The sequence below is a fragment of the Zingiber officinale genome, chromosome 1B (genome assembly GCF_018446385.1).
Source record: "Zingiber officinale cultivar Zhangliang chromosome 1B, Zo_v1.1, whole genome shotgun sequence".
Taxonomy (NCBI): domain Eukaryota; kingdom Viridiplantae; phylum Streptophyta; class Magnoliopsida; order Zingiberales; family Zingiberaceae; genus Zingiber; species Zingiber officinale.
Genome location: NC_055986.1, coordinates 58,056,731 through 58,078,590, shown reverse-complemented (window position 1 = coordinate 58,078,590; position 21,860 = coordinate 58,056,731). Strand labels below are relative to the sequence as shown.

The following is a 21,860-nucleotide window of genomic DNA, read 5'->3' as shown; positions in this document are numbered from 1 at the left end:
CCTATTTGGATTTTTGGGACACACAGTTCAACACCTTGACCAAATAAGACTCTTACTCTATTTGGGGGCAACACCCTATTGATGTACGTAGATTATATACACTTTTATACATACTTTGATACACATTTACGTACTTTATTTGCTCTTGATCTATGCATTTCTACACCTCTTATCATATGTTTAGCATAATTACTCTCCTTTGTTGGAGATCTACTCTTTGTGTAATTTTCTATTGACAAAAGCCACTTTTGGGATGAAAATGGTGCTCGTAGACAATTCGGAGAACAAGCGAAGACAAAGGGCTTGGCCGTGTGAAGTTCACACTACCATGCCACTTATTAGATATGGAGAAGACTCCAGTTGTGTGATTCCACATGATCATGCCAAGAAGTAGAGGAGGAGATGGCCACGGTAGTGTGAAGCCACACGGCCATGTGGCCTTTCAGAGGAGGAGCAGACCTTGGCCGTGTGAAATCCACAAGGTCGTGTGGATCGTCAAGAGACCAAGCAGAACACGGCAATGTGAATCCACATAGCCATGTCACCTTACCGGAGGACAAGCAGAGGTTGGCCATGTCGATGTCACACGGTCGTGGCATGGGTCGTGGCAGGCCCATGCCCATTAATATTTAAGGGGGTTTCTTCCCCTTTCCAAGTGGAGGAAGGTTCTCCCTTTGGGAGATCCATCTTGGTACCGATCTACATTCTCCACGCTCTCCATTCGATGATCCAAGGTCATCTTCATCTTCTCATCGACTCTAGGAGTAAAGGATTGGATCTAAAAATCACTCAATGCAATTGGATAAGCTTCTTCTCCCTTCCTCTTCTAGTTGGGTTTTGATACTTTCAATTCCTATGTCTTTAAATTCTGCCCTTCATGCCATGGAGTAGATCAATTATTCTAGGATTAAGAGAGTAATTGTGATGTGAATTGATGTAAGAACTCATGGATATGTTAATTTCCTATCTATATGATATTACCATACCTTGTATCTATTTGATATTATATACATGTATTATGTTGGGCTTAATTCTCATATTTGACTGAATGTTTGTGTAGAATTGTTAATACCGTAGGGAGAATGCCTTAGATTATATGACCGAGGGGCCCAAGTGATAGGGGTAACCTGTTTTTGGACATCTAGGTCATTACCTTGAAAGGAGAAGAAATTCCCATAAGGAAGTAGGGAATTGAACGTAATTGTTATCTCTATCTCTATGGTTATTGTGTATAAGTGTGTTCTTGTAATTTATAACTGAGGGGCCTTAGTGACAGGGGTAACCTGTTACCGAACTTCATAGGAACCATTTCCATTTACTAATATGGGGTATGGATCCAAATAGTATTCCAGTTTGACCACCACAAGGAAGAGCCAGTAATGAATCTAGCTTCCTATAAGTGAATGGGAATTGAGGATGGGCAATTGGTGAACCATGATACATTGATAAACATCAAAATAAAACTGAACCCCTAGAACATCTCCTAAATCAAGTCTCTCTCTCTCTCACTCTCCCATTTCTCAATCTTATTTCTCTTTACTTAGCACGTGACTCTCAACCATCAATTGTTTAGCTAATTCTCCATGAGAAATCACCAGTGCTTATTGTTGGGGATCTTGTGGCCGGCTAGAAGGGGGTTGGATAGACGGTGCCCCCAATTCAATTACTTCTCCTATAATGTTAGTTTGTGCAATGGAAATACAAAATAATATAAACAAGAAAGCTAAGCTAAAGACAATAAGAAAGAACAAGCAAACCGCTAACACATTTTCTTTAACGTGGTTCAGAGATTATGACTCTTACTCCACGGCTATCCGTAAGGTGGGCGATCCCTATCCATCAATAGATTAGCCTCCGGCAAACTCCGGCTATCTCAACTCTCCTTGTGGGTGGAGAAATCTCACCACAACACTAACCAAGACCTCTTGGATTACAATGAGCACTTGAGAACTTGTTGACTACTAATTAGGCTTTAACCAAGTCTAATTCGTCACCTTGGCCAGTTATCCCAAGCTCCATCTTATAGAGCCTGGGAAGAAACAACAAGGTTGTTTACCATTACCAGTCAACTAGTCCTTGGATAAATCGACTGGTGCCTAGCCAACGACTCCTTACCAGTCAACTGGTCCTTGCACCAGTCAACTGGTCCCTACTGTTCGTGCATAGAAACTCTCTGTGCTCATCCTGTTAGAGTGTACTAAAAGCCTAGCTTTTTGTATAAAACATTCATTTAGAAATAAAGAATCACATTGGTCAATTGTCTACATTTATGTAAAGTGTAGTTGTTCAATTAATTTATATTGTAGATAACATGGTGTGTGGTGTCACACACAGAAGATAATGTTTTCAATTCCTTATAAATTATAAATAGTAGCTCACGACTGAGATGGAAAGGAACAAACCATTGGAATAGTCATAGTGCAATTAGGTATTAGTTTAATTATCTTGACTGATAAATTACACTAGTACACTCTGAGTGTATTGAGCAAGGTCATTTAAGGTAAGTTCTTTTTATACTGACTCGATAAAAGAACAAGACCTTAGTTATTATGGAAGTGTGTGCTCTTAATCCTAATATAATAACAAGCACATATATTTAGTATTTATTTCTTTGACTTATCAAAGGGTGAGATTTAGCTTGATAAATCAATAGGCCCGATAAGTTGGGAAATGATATTACTTATAGTGTCTGTTGTTGATTATAGAAGAAAATTGTGTCCTAGTAATCTATGTTGATAATGTCCCCAAGAGGAACTCATAAGGATTGTCATGTTAAACCCTGCAGGTGGACTTAGTCCGACACGACAATAAGGTTGAGTGGTACAACTCTTGGACTAAGATATTAATTAAAGTGAGTTATCATTTACTCGATTAATTAGTGGGCATCCGACATATTAAACACAAGGAGATTAACACACTCATGATAAGAAGGAGCCTAAAATGTAATTTGGGATTGGTGCGGTAGTTCAATAATAATTCTTTAGTGGAATGAATTATTATTGATGAAATTAAGTTAGGTGTTCGGGGCGAACACGGGAAGCTTAATTTCATCGGGAGACCAAAACCAATTCCTCCTCTCGGTTTCTATCGTAGCCTCTTATTAATAAAGTATTATACCCACCTATACTCACCTTTATACCCATCCTAAGGTGGCCGGCCAAGCAAGCTTGGAACCCAAGCTTGGGGCGGCCAAGCAAATAGGATAAGCCAAGTTGTGTGGCCGGCCCTAGCTTGAATCCAAGCTTGGTGTGGCCGACCACATTAAATTAAAAAGGATTTTATTTTTAAATCTTTCTTATGTGGATACCATAGTTTTAAAAGAAAGTTTAAAATTTAAATATTTCATTTTATAGCTTTCTACAAAAGATTAAGTGAAAGGTTTGATATCTTTCCTTATTTGTAGTTAAAAGGAAGATTTTAATTTTTGATAAAACTTTCCTTTTATGAAATCATCCTCATGATTTTAAAAGAGAGTTTTAAAATTAAATCTTTCCTTTTATAGTTTCTACAATAGATTAAAAAAAAAATTGATATCTTTCCTTATTTGTAGATTGAAAGGAATATTTTAATTTTTGATAAAAATTTCCTTTTATGAAACCATATTCATGATTTTAAAAGAGAGTTTTAAAATTAAAATTTTCCTATTATAGTTTCTATAAAAGATTAAAAAAAGATTTGATCTCTTTCCTTATTTGTAGATTGAGAGGAAGATTTTAATTTTAAAGATAACTTTCCTTTTTGGAAATCATCCACATGTTTTAATAGAGAGATTTTAATTTATAAAATTTCCTTTTATAATCAACCATGAAGGGAAAAATTATTAGAGAAATTTTTATTTTAAAATTTCCGGAAGTAAATTAGGAAGTTTTAATTCGTGTGTTATTAAAACTTTCCTTTCTTGGAGCTATGAGGTGGTCGACCACTTTAATTTAAGAAAAGGAAATTATTTTTAATCAATTAAATTTTCCTTTCCATGGCAAAGAAAATAAGGAAGTTTTTATTAAAATTTTCCTTATTTGCCAAGACCAAGGATTATAAAAGAGAGGGAGGGGTGCCTTCATCAGAGATAACTCTCTTCTATTTTTCCTCTCTCTTTTCCTCTTTGGTGGTGGTCGGCCCTAGCATCTTCTCCTCCTTTTCTTCCTCCTTTGTGGCCGAACCTCATCAATCTCTAGGAGCTTGTTTTGGTGGCCGGATCTAGCTTGGAGAAGAAGAAGAGAAAGGAGGGTTTTGTTTCCTAGTTTTCCTTGGAGCTTGGTTGATGGCCGAGACTTGTTTTTCTTGGAGAAAGTTGCTTGGCTGAAACCTGAAAGAAGGAAGAAGATGGGCTTGGGTGGTTCTCGTCTCGGTAGATCGTTGCTCACACAACGTCCGAGATAAGAAGAGGAATATGATAGAAGACCAAGAGGTTGTTGCTTACAAAGAAAGGTATAAGTAGTAATTCTATTCCGCATCATGCTAGTTTTCTTTGTATAGATTTGAAATACCAAACACAAGAGGCTTGAGATTCTAGATATTCGGATTTGTTTCGAGTTTGTGTTTCTTTGTTTTTCGATCCTATGATTCGATTGTTTTTTTTTGTTAAACCTAGAGTTATATAAGGAAATTAAATATTGAATTTCGTTAAGAGGCTTTGTTGAGGTAGTGGTGGATGTTCCCATACCCAAGAAGGCCAAGTGCCTCGCTATGTTTGACCTAGGAGCCTATTTCCGAAATTAATATTTAATTGAGTTTGTAACATAGGTGGAATTGGATCTATAATGTTAAGTATCGTTTGCGATCCAAGTCTAAACCTCTAAGAACAGATAAGTTAAATTTGGAATCAATAATGTTAAGTTCTGTTTGCGATTCCGAATTTAATTTCTAAAGAACACAATAGGTTGTTAGGATAGTTTCAGGACTTGTACAAAATTTTTGTACATGGAAACCGGTACGATCTTCCTAGGACCAACCAACACATCCCAGTCGACTGGTTCCAGTACCAGTCGACTGGCATAGCCCTTAACCTAGGGTTTCCCTTCCTGAGTACATTTCTCTCACACTCGGACCCTCATGACTCACTTGACTCTTCTTTGCAGCTTTGACGTCTTTCCTTTAAACTTACTTCCTTTGGCTCTCATTCCTTAGATGCATTCAAGCCCACGGCTCATCCCCAATGTCATCCTTCGCGTATGCCTCGAAGTCACTTCCCTCGGTCCTTGTCTTTGTTGTCTTGTCCACAATCCCTCGGATGCTCCATCCTTCACCAGATCTGAAGCCATCAAGTTAAGTCATATGTTTATCCTGAAACCTGCACACTCACATACACATATCAAATATAAGGGTGAACTTAACTTAAACCCTTTGCCCAAACACCAAAATACATGGTCGCACAAACCATTGGGATTCCTCCAACGATCTCCCCCTTTTTGATATTTGGCAATACGTTTAAGTTAGAGAAAACATAATAGCAAAACAATATGCTAAAAATAATGGACTTATGTTGCCAAGGCTACAAACTTGGACTTACACTGTCGAATGGACTTACGTTCCTAAGGCTACACAACTTAGACTTACACCTGTTGGATCACAGCGGTCGGCTAGAAGGGTGGTTGAATAGCCTATAAACAAAAAAGAAAGAAAAACCTTTCTTGAACTTTCTTAAACTAACACTTGCATAAATTAAGAAAGCAATAAATTAAAACTGAAAAGATGAGGCACACAGAGATTTACTTGATTACAACCGGGGAGGTTGTTAATCCAAGGAAGATGTCGCACTAGAATATCTTCTTCAGGTGGAGAAACCTCTTACAGCAATGAAAGCTCAAAAAGAAAGAAGCTAAACTCTAAAAGAAGCACACAAGTGTTAGAATTACAATTTCTAAGTTGATGAAAAGCTACTGGACCAAGGCTATATTTATAGCCTTGGTCGGGGCGCCTCTAAGGGGTTTTAGGCGCCCTGGGGGGATAAAACTTTATCCCCCAACGTTCAAATCACGATTGACGCGATCTGGTAAAAAAGTCAACTCGAGGCACCCGGAAGGGTTCCGGGCGCCCCGGACTGTTTCGGAGGGGAAGGTCAACCCCGTTGACTTTTTTCAGCCCGAGTCTTCTGCTCCGGCTCCGTTCATCTCAGCCCGAGTCTTCCGCTCGCTTGGGTGATCTTTGCCATCCGGAATGGGGCTCACCCGAACCCAACTTCCGATCTTCTTGAGTAGGCTTCCGATCCAACCTCTCGTCCCTCGGAATCGCCGCGTGCTTCCTTCTCATCCACCAACGTACTCATCCGCAGTCTTCGTCCCTCAGTCGCACCCTGTGCAGACCTTCTCGATAGTTGCGTCTCTTGCTCCTCGAGCAGTCTTCCGCTCCGGCTTCTCGTCCCTCGGAACCATCGCACGCTTCCTTCTCGTCTGACAGTGTACTCTTCCGCAGCGCCTCGTCCCTCGGATGCACCGCGTGCCGTCCTTCTCACTAGCTGCGTCTTCCACTCGACTATCTGTGCTCCTAAGCTCCTTCACACTTAGACACAAGGTTAAAAACACATAAGACCTAAGTTAACTTGTTGATCACACCAAAACAATCTTGGGGTTCCAACAATCTCTCCCTTTTTATGTGAGCAACCTAAGTTAAGCTAGGATAAATAGAAATAAAAAAATAAACTAACTAAATTTGCAATTAAGTGCAAAAAGATAGAGAAATTAGTCGTCTACCTCCCCCTAGACTTATACTTTTCCTTCTCCCCCTTTGATCACATAAAAAATGGAGTTCTGGAAAAACATTTAAGGGTAAAATAATTTCTAACTTTCTTAACAAAAATTCTAAGTTGAATAAATTCTAAGTAAGAGAATTTGTAATAATTTTCAGCAAAAAATATTCTAAGTTAAACAATTTTCTAAGATACCAAATTTTCTAAGGAAAAACTCTAAGTATATAAAAAAAAATCTAAGTAAAGCTTTAAGTAAGAGAATTTTAAAAAAATCCTGACTTGGGAAATTTTGCAAAAAATAAAATTTTCTAAGTAAATATTTTAAGCAGAAATTTCTATTTTCATAAAAACTTTTAACTTTTAAGTAAAAGTTTTACGCACAAAAACATTTCAAAAAAAATTTTAAAATTTTAAAAAATGTTTAAAAGACTTTTTAAAGTATTATTAAATTTCCACCTTAATGCTTTTATCAGAAAGTTAATTAAATATTTTATTTCAATATTTTGGCTTCCAGGTCGTGGCGAGAAACTAGGCCTTCTTGGTTATTGGAGCAACAACCACTTCCTTAGACAAAGCCTCATAAAGGAACTCACTGAAAGCTCTAAATCTACTTAGTTCAAGTTCAAGTCAGACAAGACTTTGGAACCCAATATAGGTTCCAGCCTACTGGATTGACTAAAAATTTCTTAGAGACATATCTTTTTGAAATATTCATAATTTGTCCCTTATGATATCTAAAATACCAATTTAAATTGTTATATTTTTTAACATTGGTTTTAGATGAGCATGCATAGTTTTTCAAGTTATTTATTTGTACTTTTAAATTATCATTTTCTAACTTAATTCTGTCAAATTCTTCTATTGGGCAAGATTTAGCTAATATTATTTTAAATTCTTAATTTCATTTTCTAACTTGCAGCAATCTTTTGTTAATAGTTGAACGAACTTAAACAATTTGTCGGGAGGAAGAGATTGTACCTGACTTACCTTGTCTATCTCGTTGTCCGTGTCTCCCCCTGAACTGCTACTATCTTCCGACGTGGCTCCCCCTTCATCCATGCTCTCGATGCTCATTTCGGAAGAGCTTGGCTCGCAGTCGTCGTCTTGATGACTTGCCATTAGTGCAAGTCCGGAGAAAGCTGACTTCCGATTCAGACGACGTATCGTCCCATGTCTCTTTTAATGCTTTGCATTTTTGAACAGTCTTCTTACCTTTATCTTTGTCCTTGTTCTTTAGTTTGGGGCAGTTATCCTTGACGTGCTCTTCTTTGTCGCAGTGGTAGCAGCGGATGGTCCTTTTCTTTCTACTCTGCGAATGGTTAGTAGTTCTAGACTTACATAATTTCTTGAATCATCTTACCATCATTACCATTTCCTTGTCGTCGAGAGAAGACTCCGACTTAGGTTCGTCTCTCGATGCTTTGAGGGCGACGTTGTTCTTGGGCTCCTTTGTACCTGCACATCTTGATTCGTGCACTTCAAATGTAGAAGAGAATTCTTCTAATGAAATTTTTTCTAAGTCTTTTGAAATATAAAAAGCATCTACTAGTGACGCCCATTTTGAATTTCTCGGAAAAGAATTTAACGCGTACCTTAGCGAATCTCGGTTACTTACCTTTTCTCCGAGATTCGATAGTCCGGTGATGATTTCCTTTATCCTTGAGTGCAGATGTGCAACTGTCTCGTCTTCCCCAAGTCGCGGGCTGGTGAGCTGGTTGCGGAGTAAATTCCATTTTGCGATCTTTGCTTCGGATGTTCCTTCGTACAGTTCAAGGAACTTCTCCCAAAGTTCCTTCGCGGAGTCGTAGTTGTCGATCCGGTTGACTTCTTGTGGCGGAAGAACGGTTAGTAGATGGTACTCAGCTTTGTCATTTGTCACGTAGTCAGTTTGCTCCTTTTTCGTCCAGTGGTATTTCACCTTACCTTCCGGTGCTGTAAAACTGAATTCCATAATTAACATTAAATCAAAATCAGTTTTAAAGAATATCTGCATTCATTCTTTCCAGCTAGCAAATTCCCCTTCTAACTTCGGCGGGTAGATGCTTGGTCCGGCCATTATATCGTTGCTTCGTTCGGCGATCAATCCTCCTGAAACGCCTTGGCTCTGATACCACTTGTTGGATCGTGGTGGCCGACTAGAAGGGGGGTTGAATAGCCTGTAAACAAAAAAAAAAGAAAAACCTTTCTCGAACTTTCTTAAACTAACACTTGCATAAATTAAGAAAGCAATAAATTAAAACTGAAAAGACGAGGCACACAGAGATTTACTTTGTTACAATCGGGGAGGTTGTTAATCCAAGGAAGATGTCACACTAGAATATCTCCTTCAGGCGGAGAAGCCTCTTACAGCAATGAAAGCGCAAAAAGAAAGAAGCTAAACTCTAAAAGAAGCACACAAGTGTTGGAATTACAATTTTTGAGTTGATGAAAAGCTACTGGACCAAGGCTATATTTATAGCCTTGGTCGGGGCACCCCGAAGGGGTTTCGGACGTCCTGGGGGGATAAAACTATAGACTTGATAGCCGCACAAAAATCATCTTTCTCTCACAATAAAGGTAAGAGTTAAACAAGCTCTCCGCCCTCACACAAAGTACATATAACAACAACAACAACAATCAAGCTTTATCCCACTAGGTGGGGTCGGCTGTATGAATCCTTTTACGCCATTGATCTCTATCTCCTACTATACCATCATCTATATTTAAATAAATTTTATCTTATTTTATTGTTACTAACCAAATTTTTTTTTGTCTTCCTCTTCCTTGTTTGATATGTATGTTTATCATAACTTCACATCGCCTAACTAGAGTATTTATTGATCGTCTAAGTACATGTTCATACCATCTTAAACGTCTCTCGAAGTTTTTCCTCAATAGATGCAACTCCAACTTTCTCTCTAATGTTCTCATTTCTTATTTTGTCCATCCTAATATATCCACATATCCACCACCTTAACATCCTCAAAGTACATATGTTCAAACACCATATAGTACTGAGTTGAAGTCCATAAAGAGGCTAGGAGGAGGAAGGTTTGTAGACAAACAGATCCGCAAGGGTTACGTTTGAGGACGTAGTCAAAACCCAAGAAGGATGAATCTCGCTCGAGTGGAGGATATTCAACTTCCTCAAATTGAGATATACAATCATCAAAGCCCTCTTGTAAATAGCTAAGTACGTAGTCCATTAGTGAGTCAGTAAGTTTTCGGTTCGAGCAAAATTCCACCTCTCACTTGGTCACTTGGGCAGCTAGTATTTCATCCTTGCTAGCTAGTTCGGCCTTTAGATGCCAAACTATATGCTTAAAGAAGTCTATTCAGGATTGGGTTAAATACAACTTCTTGATATCTAGTGGTCTAGCCTCTTTCGCCTTTTGGGTGCGACGGTCAATATCCTTCACTCTCCCTTCCAACTCAGATATTATGTGTCACAGTATATTTACTTCCCTAGCAGAGGCCTGCTCTTGCGTCGAGTGGCAGAAAGTTCATCCATCATGTGTGTCATAGTTTCATTCCGACCTTCATCCCAAGCCTTAGTAGATGCTAGGTACAATAGAAAAGAAGAAGAATGTTAGTCAACCTAGGGAGCAGGGCTACTCGCAACAGTTGGGGAAATTGATCCATCACCTAGACAAGTTACTTTAGCCCATATACATCAAGAAAGAAGGAAAAATTTTAAGAGTGCGTTTGGTTCAAGTCATCATGTATAATCTTAGTTATGTGATTACCTGGTAATCATATAACCAAGGTTATAAAGAATAAAACATAACCAAATTTTGTTTGATTTAACTTAGGAATGTAACAAAAACTTGTTTGTTTGAAGGTTTTAATGAATACCCTAGTTTAATATTTTACCGTATTACCCTCAATTATAAAACCAACTATACATATTATTATTATTATTATTATTTATTTTTATTTTTTTTATTTTTTATTTTTTTTTACTTTTCTTTTTCATGTATATTTTTTTACTTTTTTATGTGTTTTTTATTTTTTTATGTTTTTATATTATTTATATTTATATTTTTTTATTTTTTTACATTTTTAAATTTTAAATTTTATTTATTTATTTTTTTTTAATTTTTAATTTTTTTAAATTTTTAAAAATTTTAAATTTTCATAATTTTTTTTATTTTATTTTTTTATTTTTAAAAATTTTATTTTTTTTTAAATTTTTATTTTTTAAATTTTTATTTTTTTTATTTTTTAAAATTATTTATTTAAAAAAAATAAATTTTTAAATTTTTTAAAACATTTTTTTACATTTTTTAATATTATTTTACATTTTTTCTCTTTTTTTCATGTTTTTTCTTATCGGAGGATATTTTTGGTAAAAAAAATTTGTTAACCCCGGAATCAACAAAAACCTTAGTTTTCTGAGGTTTTCCGATTCCGGGCTGCATGACCATTTTGCTGACGTGTCGGGCATGGAACATTACTTGGGAATCATCAAATACCTAAACCAAACAAGGTTTTTGTTGATGACCTTGAATGGATAACCAAAGTTATCAAGAATAACCCCGAATCAAACACACCCTAAAAATTAAGCAAATAGTAGGAATATAGGGAGCCATGGAATTTCAAAGTAACTGTGACATTCCCTGCAACATAACATCACACATTTTCCTCCAACTCAGATAAGACAAAGGACCCGATGTCGAGGGAACAACTATCTCATTTACGGAAGGCATAATTTCGCTGGTAGGAAAAGCTAGAGTAGCAAAGCTAGGTGGATTAGAGGCAGCAGGGTTTAATCTCTCTTCCAAAAGATGCAAGATCTCCTTTTCTGGAGGAACCTCAATAGGTATGCTTGGGAGGCCTACGTCATAAGAACAAACAAGAAACATGGATCGACTTGCTTGAGCGGTCTCGTTGGATATGCCCGAAATACCGACTGAGGAAGAAGGAGACATAGTTTCATGCAAAGGGGATGAGGCGGGAGATTAATCCTCTAATAGAAGAATAAGAGGGGAAGGGATAGCAGAGGAAGCTTGGCTAGGGCATGATCCGGGTTGAGCGACGATGTGTCCCAACAGGGATGATCTTTAAAATAGGTCTAACTCAAGACCAGGATGAAGGGGCTATAGCTAAAGTAGGTTTAAATTGGGGTAGATGCGAATTCCTAACTGGTAGGGCCAAAATTATGGAACCTAAGGAGTAAATACTAGATGGTGTGTGGACTTGACTTGGTCCCGCCACAATAAAGGGCATCATCGTAAGTTCGTTGGGCATCAGATCTACCGCTTCAGGTGCACGGCTATGCTTCTCGGCTCGCTTCTTCGAAATAGTCTGCATATTGACAGCAAAGTTGGTATCCGCATGGGTATGGTTGAAGAAAGAAGAAATAATCAACAAGGAACGACTGGGCAACTTAACTATGTAAAAAGGTCAAGTTGGAATACTTGCTTGTAAAAGTTAAACGACTCGACAGAAGTAGGGAGGTAAACAAAGAATATCATGCATCCAAATAAGAAGCAGAATGACAAGGATTTTTATGGTGGGATATGCCCCCACCTTTTATAGTGGGGCTCCTTGTAATTAGGGGAACCCTTGAATGATGGGGATCTCTCAAGTCTTTTCATTTCCCTCTATCTAAAGGCAGGGATTATGACCACCTGGAAGTGGTCCTTTCCATTTGGCGAAACATAAAGCCCCGGAAGGTGAAGCGACAGAGTGAGCGCTCAAGTGGATATAGTGTAAGCGCATTATGGGTTGAAGACCTTGAATTTTGAACTAGCCAACGTCATCACCATCAATGTTTTAGATGGACAGATTGACAGATGTGACAGTAGATGAGATCCAGACATAAGCCATAGATAGGAAGAAAACTAGACCTAAACGGGTAAAGTTGAATGGATACTTCCAATTTACCCTCTCTGCTTAGTCTATAGTTGCAGGTTTGATACCATCTTCACAAGGGTTGGACTCATATGATACCCAGATGGCAGGAAAGCATCTCATGCTCAATGCCGTCTTCATCAATTATCAGAGCAAGTATAATTCCTGCTCAAGAAGAGATATATCTTATGGTTCTCACGACTTCATGTCATTCTCAATCCCTAACTAGACTAAGGAGGCAATGTTTCTTATTACTGATCGTGAGATCAAGCACCTCTCACCTGTCTAGACACAAAAGATATTCTTATTACTAGTTGCAATATAAGATACAATAATCAAATAATTGATGTTATTGTAGAAATAACCTTAATATATTTTTTAGGAATATTTAAAAAAAAATTGAGATTTAAACGGAGTCTGTATGGGGATGAACCTATTAAACTTAAGGAAAGTCTATTTAGGACACCCAATTAAAATAGGAGATTCAGTTATATATATGTACACACCTCCCGATATCACGCAATCGCCGTCGACTGGCCTTTCAATCGTCGACGTCAGCCACTCCTCTTACGATCCAGTCGTCGGCCATGGGAGAGCAGGGTTGCCCACTCTCTTCCTCTGTCTCATGTGGTCGCCACCGACTCGCCTTCTGATCGCCAAGTCTAACTCGCTATCACCATCCTCTCTGAGTCGCCTGCCTCTGCACAGGCTAGTTTTCAGCTAGGAGCAAGGAGGCACGATCGCCCTCTCTCATCGCTCTGACGCCAACACTCTTGGAGAGAGAAAGCTACCGATCTCATCCCATCTCCATTGCATGCCCTAGCATCCTCTCATTTGCCATACCTCACGATCGGTGTCTTACTTGATGGCCAGCTTGGCGGCACCACTGTCATGCAATGAAATAGGGCACCCAATCAAATTTAAGACTTGGAAAGGAGGATGATGGTCACGGAAACCATCTTCTCTACGGATTCAAAGAGGAGAGGCACTGTCCCCTCCCCCTAGCCACCTCTGGAGTCTTCGACAACCACTATCTTTTCTGTGGATCTGAGTGAAGATTTCCCTTTTCTCTCACTCCTACATCAGGAATTCTTCACCAAGTAGCGATAGTCAGTTAAGGTATTCGATTCACGTAGAAATTTGATTAATCTGAATTATTGTTTGATTTTCGGATTAATTAGGATTTTGGTTGTTGAATTGGGTGGAATAATCTTGATTCAAACAGTGAACTGTTTAAAGAAGAGAGTGAAAAGGAGAGGAATAACAAAAGGTTAGTTAGGTTTCGATGACGATCGGTAAGTTAGAGTTGCCCTTAATTGATTAGGAATGGAGTGAGTTATTTGATTTATGTAGAGCGATGTAATAACTCATGTTGTATGCTACAGGACCTAAGCTCGTGGTAGACATTGATGTGTGGAAGTTGCACTTGATCAACATTAAGGCGGGTACTTCTTGTCTTATTTCTGTAGTACTTTGACCTTAGTGCATGAACTATGTTTAGATAGGTTGTTGTATTTACCTTGACTCCATTCATATTATTTCATGAACTTGACACTTGGTTGCTTGATCTTTGAGATGATTGATTCTATATCTATATAGTCTCTCGTTGCTATCTATGATATTTAGTAAATACTAAATATCTTGTTTATTTGCATTGATTGCTTTATATACATGTACTTAGTTGGATATGTTGGTTATACTATGGCATAGTTATTTGCTATATCTGTGGTGATGATTATTTGCATCTTGCTTATCATAATATTACATGTATGTCGGTGACTATATCTCCCTTGTGGTTGAGTCGTTGGCCATTGCTGCTCACTCTGCCGCTCAAGGTAGTGTGCTTGGAGTGAGTGCATCTTGTCATGACGTGCCCAACTCGCTTTACTCAGGGGTAGTGTTAGTTGGAGTTGCGAGCAGCAGGGACCCCGTTGACATGTAGCTAGATAGCTACTCAACGAACTGTCCACTCACACCACTCAAGAGTAGTGGTTGTTGGTAGTGTATACAGTTGTCATTATCCCGACCTCTCAACCATACAAGGGTCATGATAGCTGAGGAGTAGGCGGGAGTAACCATGCCGTGTATATGCATATGTTATGTGATTGCATATGCTTGTTATTGATTATATCTATATATTTGTGATATGTTTGCATATGATTGAGATATGTCAGTTGTATGTACTTGACTTTGGTCTGCTTATTAGTAGCTGGATAGACCATATATGATGCTTTAGTAGATACAAGTAGTTATGTTGTAGATTCACTCTTACACTTACAGTTTTTAGGTGCTCGGGACATCGTTCAGGTATGGACACTTGTTATGGCATTACTATTATACTTGTTGATCGTTTCCCTATGAGACTATATACTTTTGAATCTCTAGAAATATTATATTCATGCACTATCTATCTATTATCCATCGAGTTATTAGCACTCACCACCCCTTGTACTGGTTTTTCTTTCGCCAGAGAGCAGGTAGAGGATTTATGGAGTCACTTGGAGATCCTGTCCGCTAGTCCCATGTCACATCGAGTGACTTCTTCCGTTATTGCTATCATTTGCATTATTGGTTTTGGACTTGTACATGTATATATATCTTTTGTATGGAGTTTAGCCTTGTGGCTTCCCGTAATTATTTTGATGTTGTTGTACAAGACGGGTCGGCTCACAATTAGCTGTTTTTATGAATTTGCAATCGTTATTTTGTGACTTCCACTGTATTTTGTTTTAGCCGTATGGGTTGTTTATTAGCTGCGTGGTTGTGTTTACTTCCAGCTGTGTAGGCTGGTTATAAACTGCGTGATTGTATTTACATCCAACCATGTGGACTGTTGATAGCTTATGAGTAGCCTTGTGACATTGTATACATATTTCATTTGTTACTGCTACAAGGGATGTGCTATCCGATTTTTATTTTTGTTGGACAATATTACCCTTAGGGCGTGACACGCAGGATCAAGCACCTCTCCCGATCCAGACATAAAGGTTATTCTTATTACTAGTCGCGGGATCGAATACCTCTCCCCGACCCGATCTAGACACAAAGGTCATCCTTATTACTGGCCACGAGATCGAGCATCTCTCCTCAATCTTAATATGAGGGGTGTTCTTATTTCTGGCTACAAGGACACATCCTTTATATTAAGTCTTAGGCAAGAATTTGGATACTTCTTCCCCGAGCAAATCTATAGGAGATGGCATTCAGGATGTCAGCTATCAATTTCTTCCATCTTCAAAATCCCCATAGTGAGGGCCTGCATTGTTGGATCTAATTGTGTATGAACCTCTCCTCCTCCTTGATTTTCTAATTTATGAAACTTCATTAGACTTCACTCTTCACTCCGATTTAGAAGGGGGACATGTGATGTCACCCAAGTTAACCCGCCCCCGTTAATGGTCTCTCCAAACCTACTTCAATCCAAAGAAACCCAACCCAAGTAGCTCAGAGCCAAATGGCCACGTCATAGGCCTGCTAGGAAGGAGCTTGGCTGAGTTGGCTTTTATGAGGATTCACCTCTCACCATTTCGAGTCAATATCCATTAGTGGTCTCCTAGATAGGGATGGTATACTGAAATTACAAAAAAAAAAAAAAAAAAAAATTTATATACCGTATATCATATAAAAATATTCGGTATATAAAAAAAAATATATCGATATCGTACTAAATTTTTGGTATATCAAATTTTTAATATGGTTAAATTTCATATCTTTTAGTGTAAAATTTTGATACCAGTATAATATATTAAAAATTTTGATATAAATGCTATACTGATATCGATATCAAAAATTTTAGTAATGTTCATACCAAAATTTTTTGTATACCATTAAATCAATAATGTCAGATATATTTTGATATATTATGTGCGGCATATCAAAATTTTAACCTTTTTCCCCATCTCTAATCCCGAAGAAAGTGATACAAGACTAACAATCGAATAAAATTGGCAATACATACCAACAACAATAAAATTGGCAATACATACCAACAACTGTCGTCGTAGGAGAGAAGGCGTGATCCTCAAGCATGCAATCCTCCACATAACCCATCCAGAGCTGGTGTGGTAACTAACGTTGGTCCGCTTCAGTCTTGGATCTCCAAGTCCCTGCATGCAGAGAATCCCTCACCACCACCGCTAAAGAGAAGGAGAAAAGGCAGAAACCCGAGCAGATGAAAAGAGTCACCATTCACCCTATAAATGGGACCTGCTACAATAACAGGAGTCCTAACCTTTAACATGCTATGCCTACGGCAAGCATGAGCAGCCTCAAGGGACATATAAAAACAAGGTAGTTCATTTTAATGTCTCATCCACGGCCAGACCTCACCCACCTTAGCTTAAACCCAACTCACCTCAGGTCATACCAGGTACCTCAAATGGTTAGGATTCACCTCAACTGATCTAAACAGCTCTCCTTGACACCTCAATCGAAGTGCTTTCAACTCGGATGATTATGCTGTAGAATCCTCTATACTGTTGATCAATGACACCGTCAACATTATTACGCAACACCATTCACCATTGGTTCTCAATCAAGTTGCATCTGCAACCTCCAATCCAGCCTCATCTCATATTGCATCCATCCAACCCAACTCACTAGATCCATGTCAGATCTGACTTTGTGGTCATTTGCTAAGCCAACCACATCATACCTAACGTAGATGAAAAACTTACCACGACAAATGCATCAAAATTCTGGTTGAAAACAAATCAGTTATTATATAGTTGTGTCCTCCAACATCAACGCTAGCATCCGTATTTTTCTCATTGTCAGTATTTTAGATATATCACTTTTTAGTGACATGACTACCAGCACAAAGAGGTTCCTCATTAAGGTAGGGTTATTCGAACAAAGAGAATGCTTGCTCCGGTACCCCTTTTTTCACTACTTCATTCTTCAATCTGAGGTTTGCTGAATTCACAAATTCTACGATGTACTTTGTGAAGTTGTTCGGTACAGAAATGTGGCGATGTGCATGGGCCACACATGAGGTATATGACATTCCCAAGAGGCCTTATGTAAAGACCATCTGCACGAAGCTGTTGGACCAAGGAACTCGCAAACAATGAAGCATATCTGCATGAGCAATGGACCATCAATAGGCTAAAGAAAATAATATAAGTTGCGGAGTTACAATTGTCAATCAACTTATTCAAGCAATAGGCATGGTGAAATAAGAGCAATAGCAAGACCTACTGAGTCTTAACATAAACCATGAGTTATTTTCATGACTGGACTTTGATAAGCTACATAAGCTCAATGCATTTGAGTAGCTTTTTAGTTTTACCTAAAGGGAACTTTATTATTAGCTGAATTGGAATAGTAGCATACCCTGCATCAGAGCCATCAGATTTGAGTTGAAAAGCAAATAGAGTCCCAATAACTACTACTCTTTCTACTCCAGGAAGAGCAGATATAGTCTGAACAAGTTTCATGTCCCACAACTGCAATAGTATCACATAAACACATTAAAAAAGATCAAACATATTACTCCGTTGGATTATTTAAGGTTGAACTAAAAAACAAAACACCTATATCTTAGTTCTGAAAGGAAATTCAGCTCTAGCTGATACATTGGATAAATTTGTCAATGGAAAGAAAACACAAATGATCACTCATATCAATGTGAAAAAACCAGCAAAGTGAACATGGCAAATTTATATTGTTCCTGTATTTTACAAAATTATAAAGATCCTGTATTTTACAAAATTATAAAGATCATGCAATTAGGATCAGCACCAAGCAATGCATATTGTAAATATAAGGGTTAATCCATTGATCGAGCACAACCTTAACCGTTTTCTGTTTTCAGTAATTAGGCTCAGCACCAAGCAATGCATATATAGTAAATAGAAGGGTACATACACTGATCTAGTATAACTTTAATGGTTTTTTCAAATCTAGTACAACCTTTCATTATCTACTCTAGCACAACCTACAACATTTTGTGTTAAAATTCAGTATCCATCAGATATCCATTCAATAAATTGTATATGGATTAATATTCCTTCCATAACAGCCTCCTCCTTTTCCCTCCAAGCACTCACCCCACCTCCCATCTCCTCTGCTGTTGTTCCCAACAGATCCACTCACCCCACTGGGCACTGAAGGTGGCTGACTGAGGGATCTCTCACTCCCACACAGGGCCACTGCTAGTTGGAGGAAGAAGAGGTAAGCGGGGGAGGTGGTGGGAGGTGAGATCATGAGATAATGTGTATTATAAAATGTTGTAAATGTGCCAGGAATATCCTGTAAACTGCATAAAAATTGAGATGATTATGATGTCATAGTTGACCTATAAATCTAAAAGGCGATACACCTCTGAACTTGGATTAGGAATTAGGGTTTTCTTTCAATCCAACACAATTTTACCACTTAACCGCAGATCAAAGGGACAAAAATTGCAATTTAGATGCAGAACCAGCATAATGCACATTAAAAAGCAACATCAAGATCTACAAAAACCAATATTTCCCCAAATCAACCCCGCAGATCCTAAAAATTGAAAAAGGGATCAAGATACCACCTTGGAATTCAATTAGTGTTAATCAACAGTACTCGTGGGATCGATATTTTATTACTTAACGACAAACGCGCACTTGCGGTTACACGACATCAAATTTTAGGGGTCGTTGTCGGGGACTATTTATATTGATTGATTAGTGATTTAGTTGATCTAGATTTCTTTCTTTCTTGCAATTATGTGCTCTCTTTCTTTTCTTCTTTACTATTGCATCTCTTTCCTTTTCTGACCTTTTCTTTTGAGGTGGAAATGTTTCCTTATAAGCAAAATGGATGCTCAAACTCAATGGTTCAACCAATTTAATGCTGTGAATTTTTTTTACTATTATTATGAGCTTTGTGGTGCAACATGTCATATGATCAATCATTGTCCGATACTATAAGACCGAGCATATGGAGTATATGGGGAAAAATGGGGTGTCCTCCCCAACTACAATATGTGGCCGAAACAATATTATTGTGAAGTTTGTGAAACATGTCATACAATCGAAAACTACAGTAGATTACAAAATTTGAAAACATCATTAGATAATCTCATCAGAAGGTTTGATGAAATAGTCTCAACATATTCGCACACTTATAGCCTAGTTAGAGGAACTCTCAAATTTTTTTCATGAACAATCAACATCAAGTAGGGCAGAACAATTTTAGGCCATCAACAGGAGTTTAAATAACTTCTCAGCTTGATAGAATGTAGAAAATGTTGGAAGGCTTGATCACTTCACAAGACGAGATGAGCAAGGCAATCAAACAAACAGGAGCTAACATCGAAATAGCCTCGCATCAAGCCAGTTGTTCAACACTAATTTCAGCTTGGGAGGAGTGTATCTTGAGCGAGGATAATGAAGACGACACCAGAAACGAAGAGTTAGAAGCCACTCAGATACCACATGAAGAGGAGCTCAAGGAATATGAAATTAGGACTTTGACAAAAGAATACACTACTTTAATTCAATTACCTCTAAACCTCGAGGATCTAGAAGAACTTTTCCTATCCATATCTGAAATCATGTTCGATGTTATACTTCCTTTGGTGATTGGTGAAGAATTTTCAAAGCAAATACCCATAGAAGAATCACATGAACGGCCTCATGACAACTCTTTGGAGATGAGCATATTTGATGAAGACCAATAACCCTTGGCAAGAGGGTTCAAAAGTATCTTACCTGGCACAGGCAAGGTTAAAAAGATACTCTATTGTTGCCCTTAATAAAAGAAAAAGGGAGCGCAACCACCTTAAATCATGCGCTCTCGATTAGGGGATAGAACTTATAACCATAAACAAGCGTTTTGTTGGGAGGCAACCCAAATTTCTTTCTTTTCTTTCATTTAAGTTTTTCTTCTGTTTCGTAGTTTTAACTTTTTATTTTGTTTGAAAGTTAGTGGGATCCAAGATCTGGCCATGGCAACCGCCACAAGCGTGGAGAGCTTCGCAGTGATGTGCACGGGTAGGTCATGTCGAGAACCATAACCGTGACACTTTTTGGCTGCAAAAATGTCAAATACAGCAAGCAACACAGGTTGATCGTGCCTCAAGGCACGATCGTGTCCGCCAAACAGATTTAAACACAGCCAGGTCGTGCTTCCCATGCATGGTTATGTCTCACTGCACACGATTTTTCAAACGGTCATAACTTTTGATCCAGGATAAATTACGGGATGTACAACCACTCAAATCGAAGCTCTTTAGAAGATCTACAATTTGGAACCAAATTCGATTTGTAATGGCCCAATTGCAAACCTGAAAAATATTGTTTGAAAGACCTTTTAGAAGTCCGGAAGACCTTGGTTTAAGACAAAAATGTTCAAACAACGTAGGATGGGATCAAGCTCACACAACAAAGGCAAGGACGAAGCACGAGACAAGTGTAACAATTCTAACCCCTTTGGCATTATTTTCTTTGGAATTACTAATCATAAGACTCGTTATGATATACTTGTTACGAGGAAATTTGTCAATACTCGATATATAGACAAACATGTTTTAACTAGTCTTAGCCTTAAGGATAATATTGATTGGATGAGATTCATGAGTATGATGTATGCTATTTATCTTAGAATTATCCTTAAATTTTTTAGTTAGGTGGAGGTCAATATTTTACAAGGTAAACGATGTCATGAAAGTCAAATTATTTTTCGGTTGTTTAATAATGATCATCATATGACCTTAAAGCAATTTCATTTGATTTAAAAATTATCTTGTAGTTATGATTTGATTCTGACTTGAGAAAGCTAGAGGTAGCTTGAGGATGGATATAAAGGATTGCATTGTTAGGGATGGTGACTTTTACCACCGGTTTCTTAAGGATCATTCACCCTATCTCATGGGCACCACTCACCTATCCACACGAGTTGTCACACATAAATGTTCTTTGCTTTCTTTTGTTAGTTCTTCTATAGGGCATTCGGTGTACTATTTTTCCGAGATGATAATTACCCTCTCCACCATTATAGAGGAGCGCAACTCCTAGATGGAGTAACATCAATGGTGGAATGACTTGTATGCTACGCATCACTTGGTAATCTCACTAACTTCCCTCTTTTTCCCATCTCCTCCATAACATATTTGGTAATAATTGAGGACAATGAAAAATTCAAGTATGGAGTTTTTGGTTTAATTAGTTTTGTTAGCTTATTAGTTTAGTTTTGTTATGTTTCTTTTTACTTTATAATTTTTTTCTTTTCTTGCATCATATCATGCTTACATGTAATCATGCATTGTATTGTTTGTTCCTTCCTTATAGCATGACATTAGCACAATTGATTCTAGATTTTATGTTGTCGTGATAGTTTGCTAGTATGCTTAATGAGTTAT

At 37.9% G+C, this 21,860-nt stretch overlaps 1 protein-coding gene across 2 annotated transcripts in view; it reads right to left on the bottom strand.

The window, feature by feature from the left end:
* Positions 1–17,215: 17,215 nt before the first annotated feature.
* The window catches only part of LOC121967306 (bifunctional dethiobiotin synthetase/7,8-diamino-pelargonic acid aminotransferase, mitochondrial-like), a 54,743-nt gene continuing 50,098 nt past the window's right edge, over positions 17,216–21,860 (bottom strand). For both annotated transcript variants that reach the window (XM_042517446.1, XM_042517454.1), the window contains 2 exons: positions 17,855–17,967; positions 17,216–17,599 (listed from right to left, as the gene is read on the bottom strand). In XM_042517446.1, the coding sequence (XP_042373380.1) occupies positions 17,413–17,599; positions 17,855–17,967 (300 nt within the window). In that variant the 3' untranslated portion in view covers positions 17,216–17,412. The remainder of the gene's footprint in view (positions 17,600–17,854; positions 17,968–21,860) is intronic.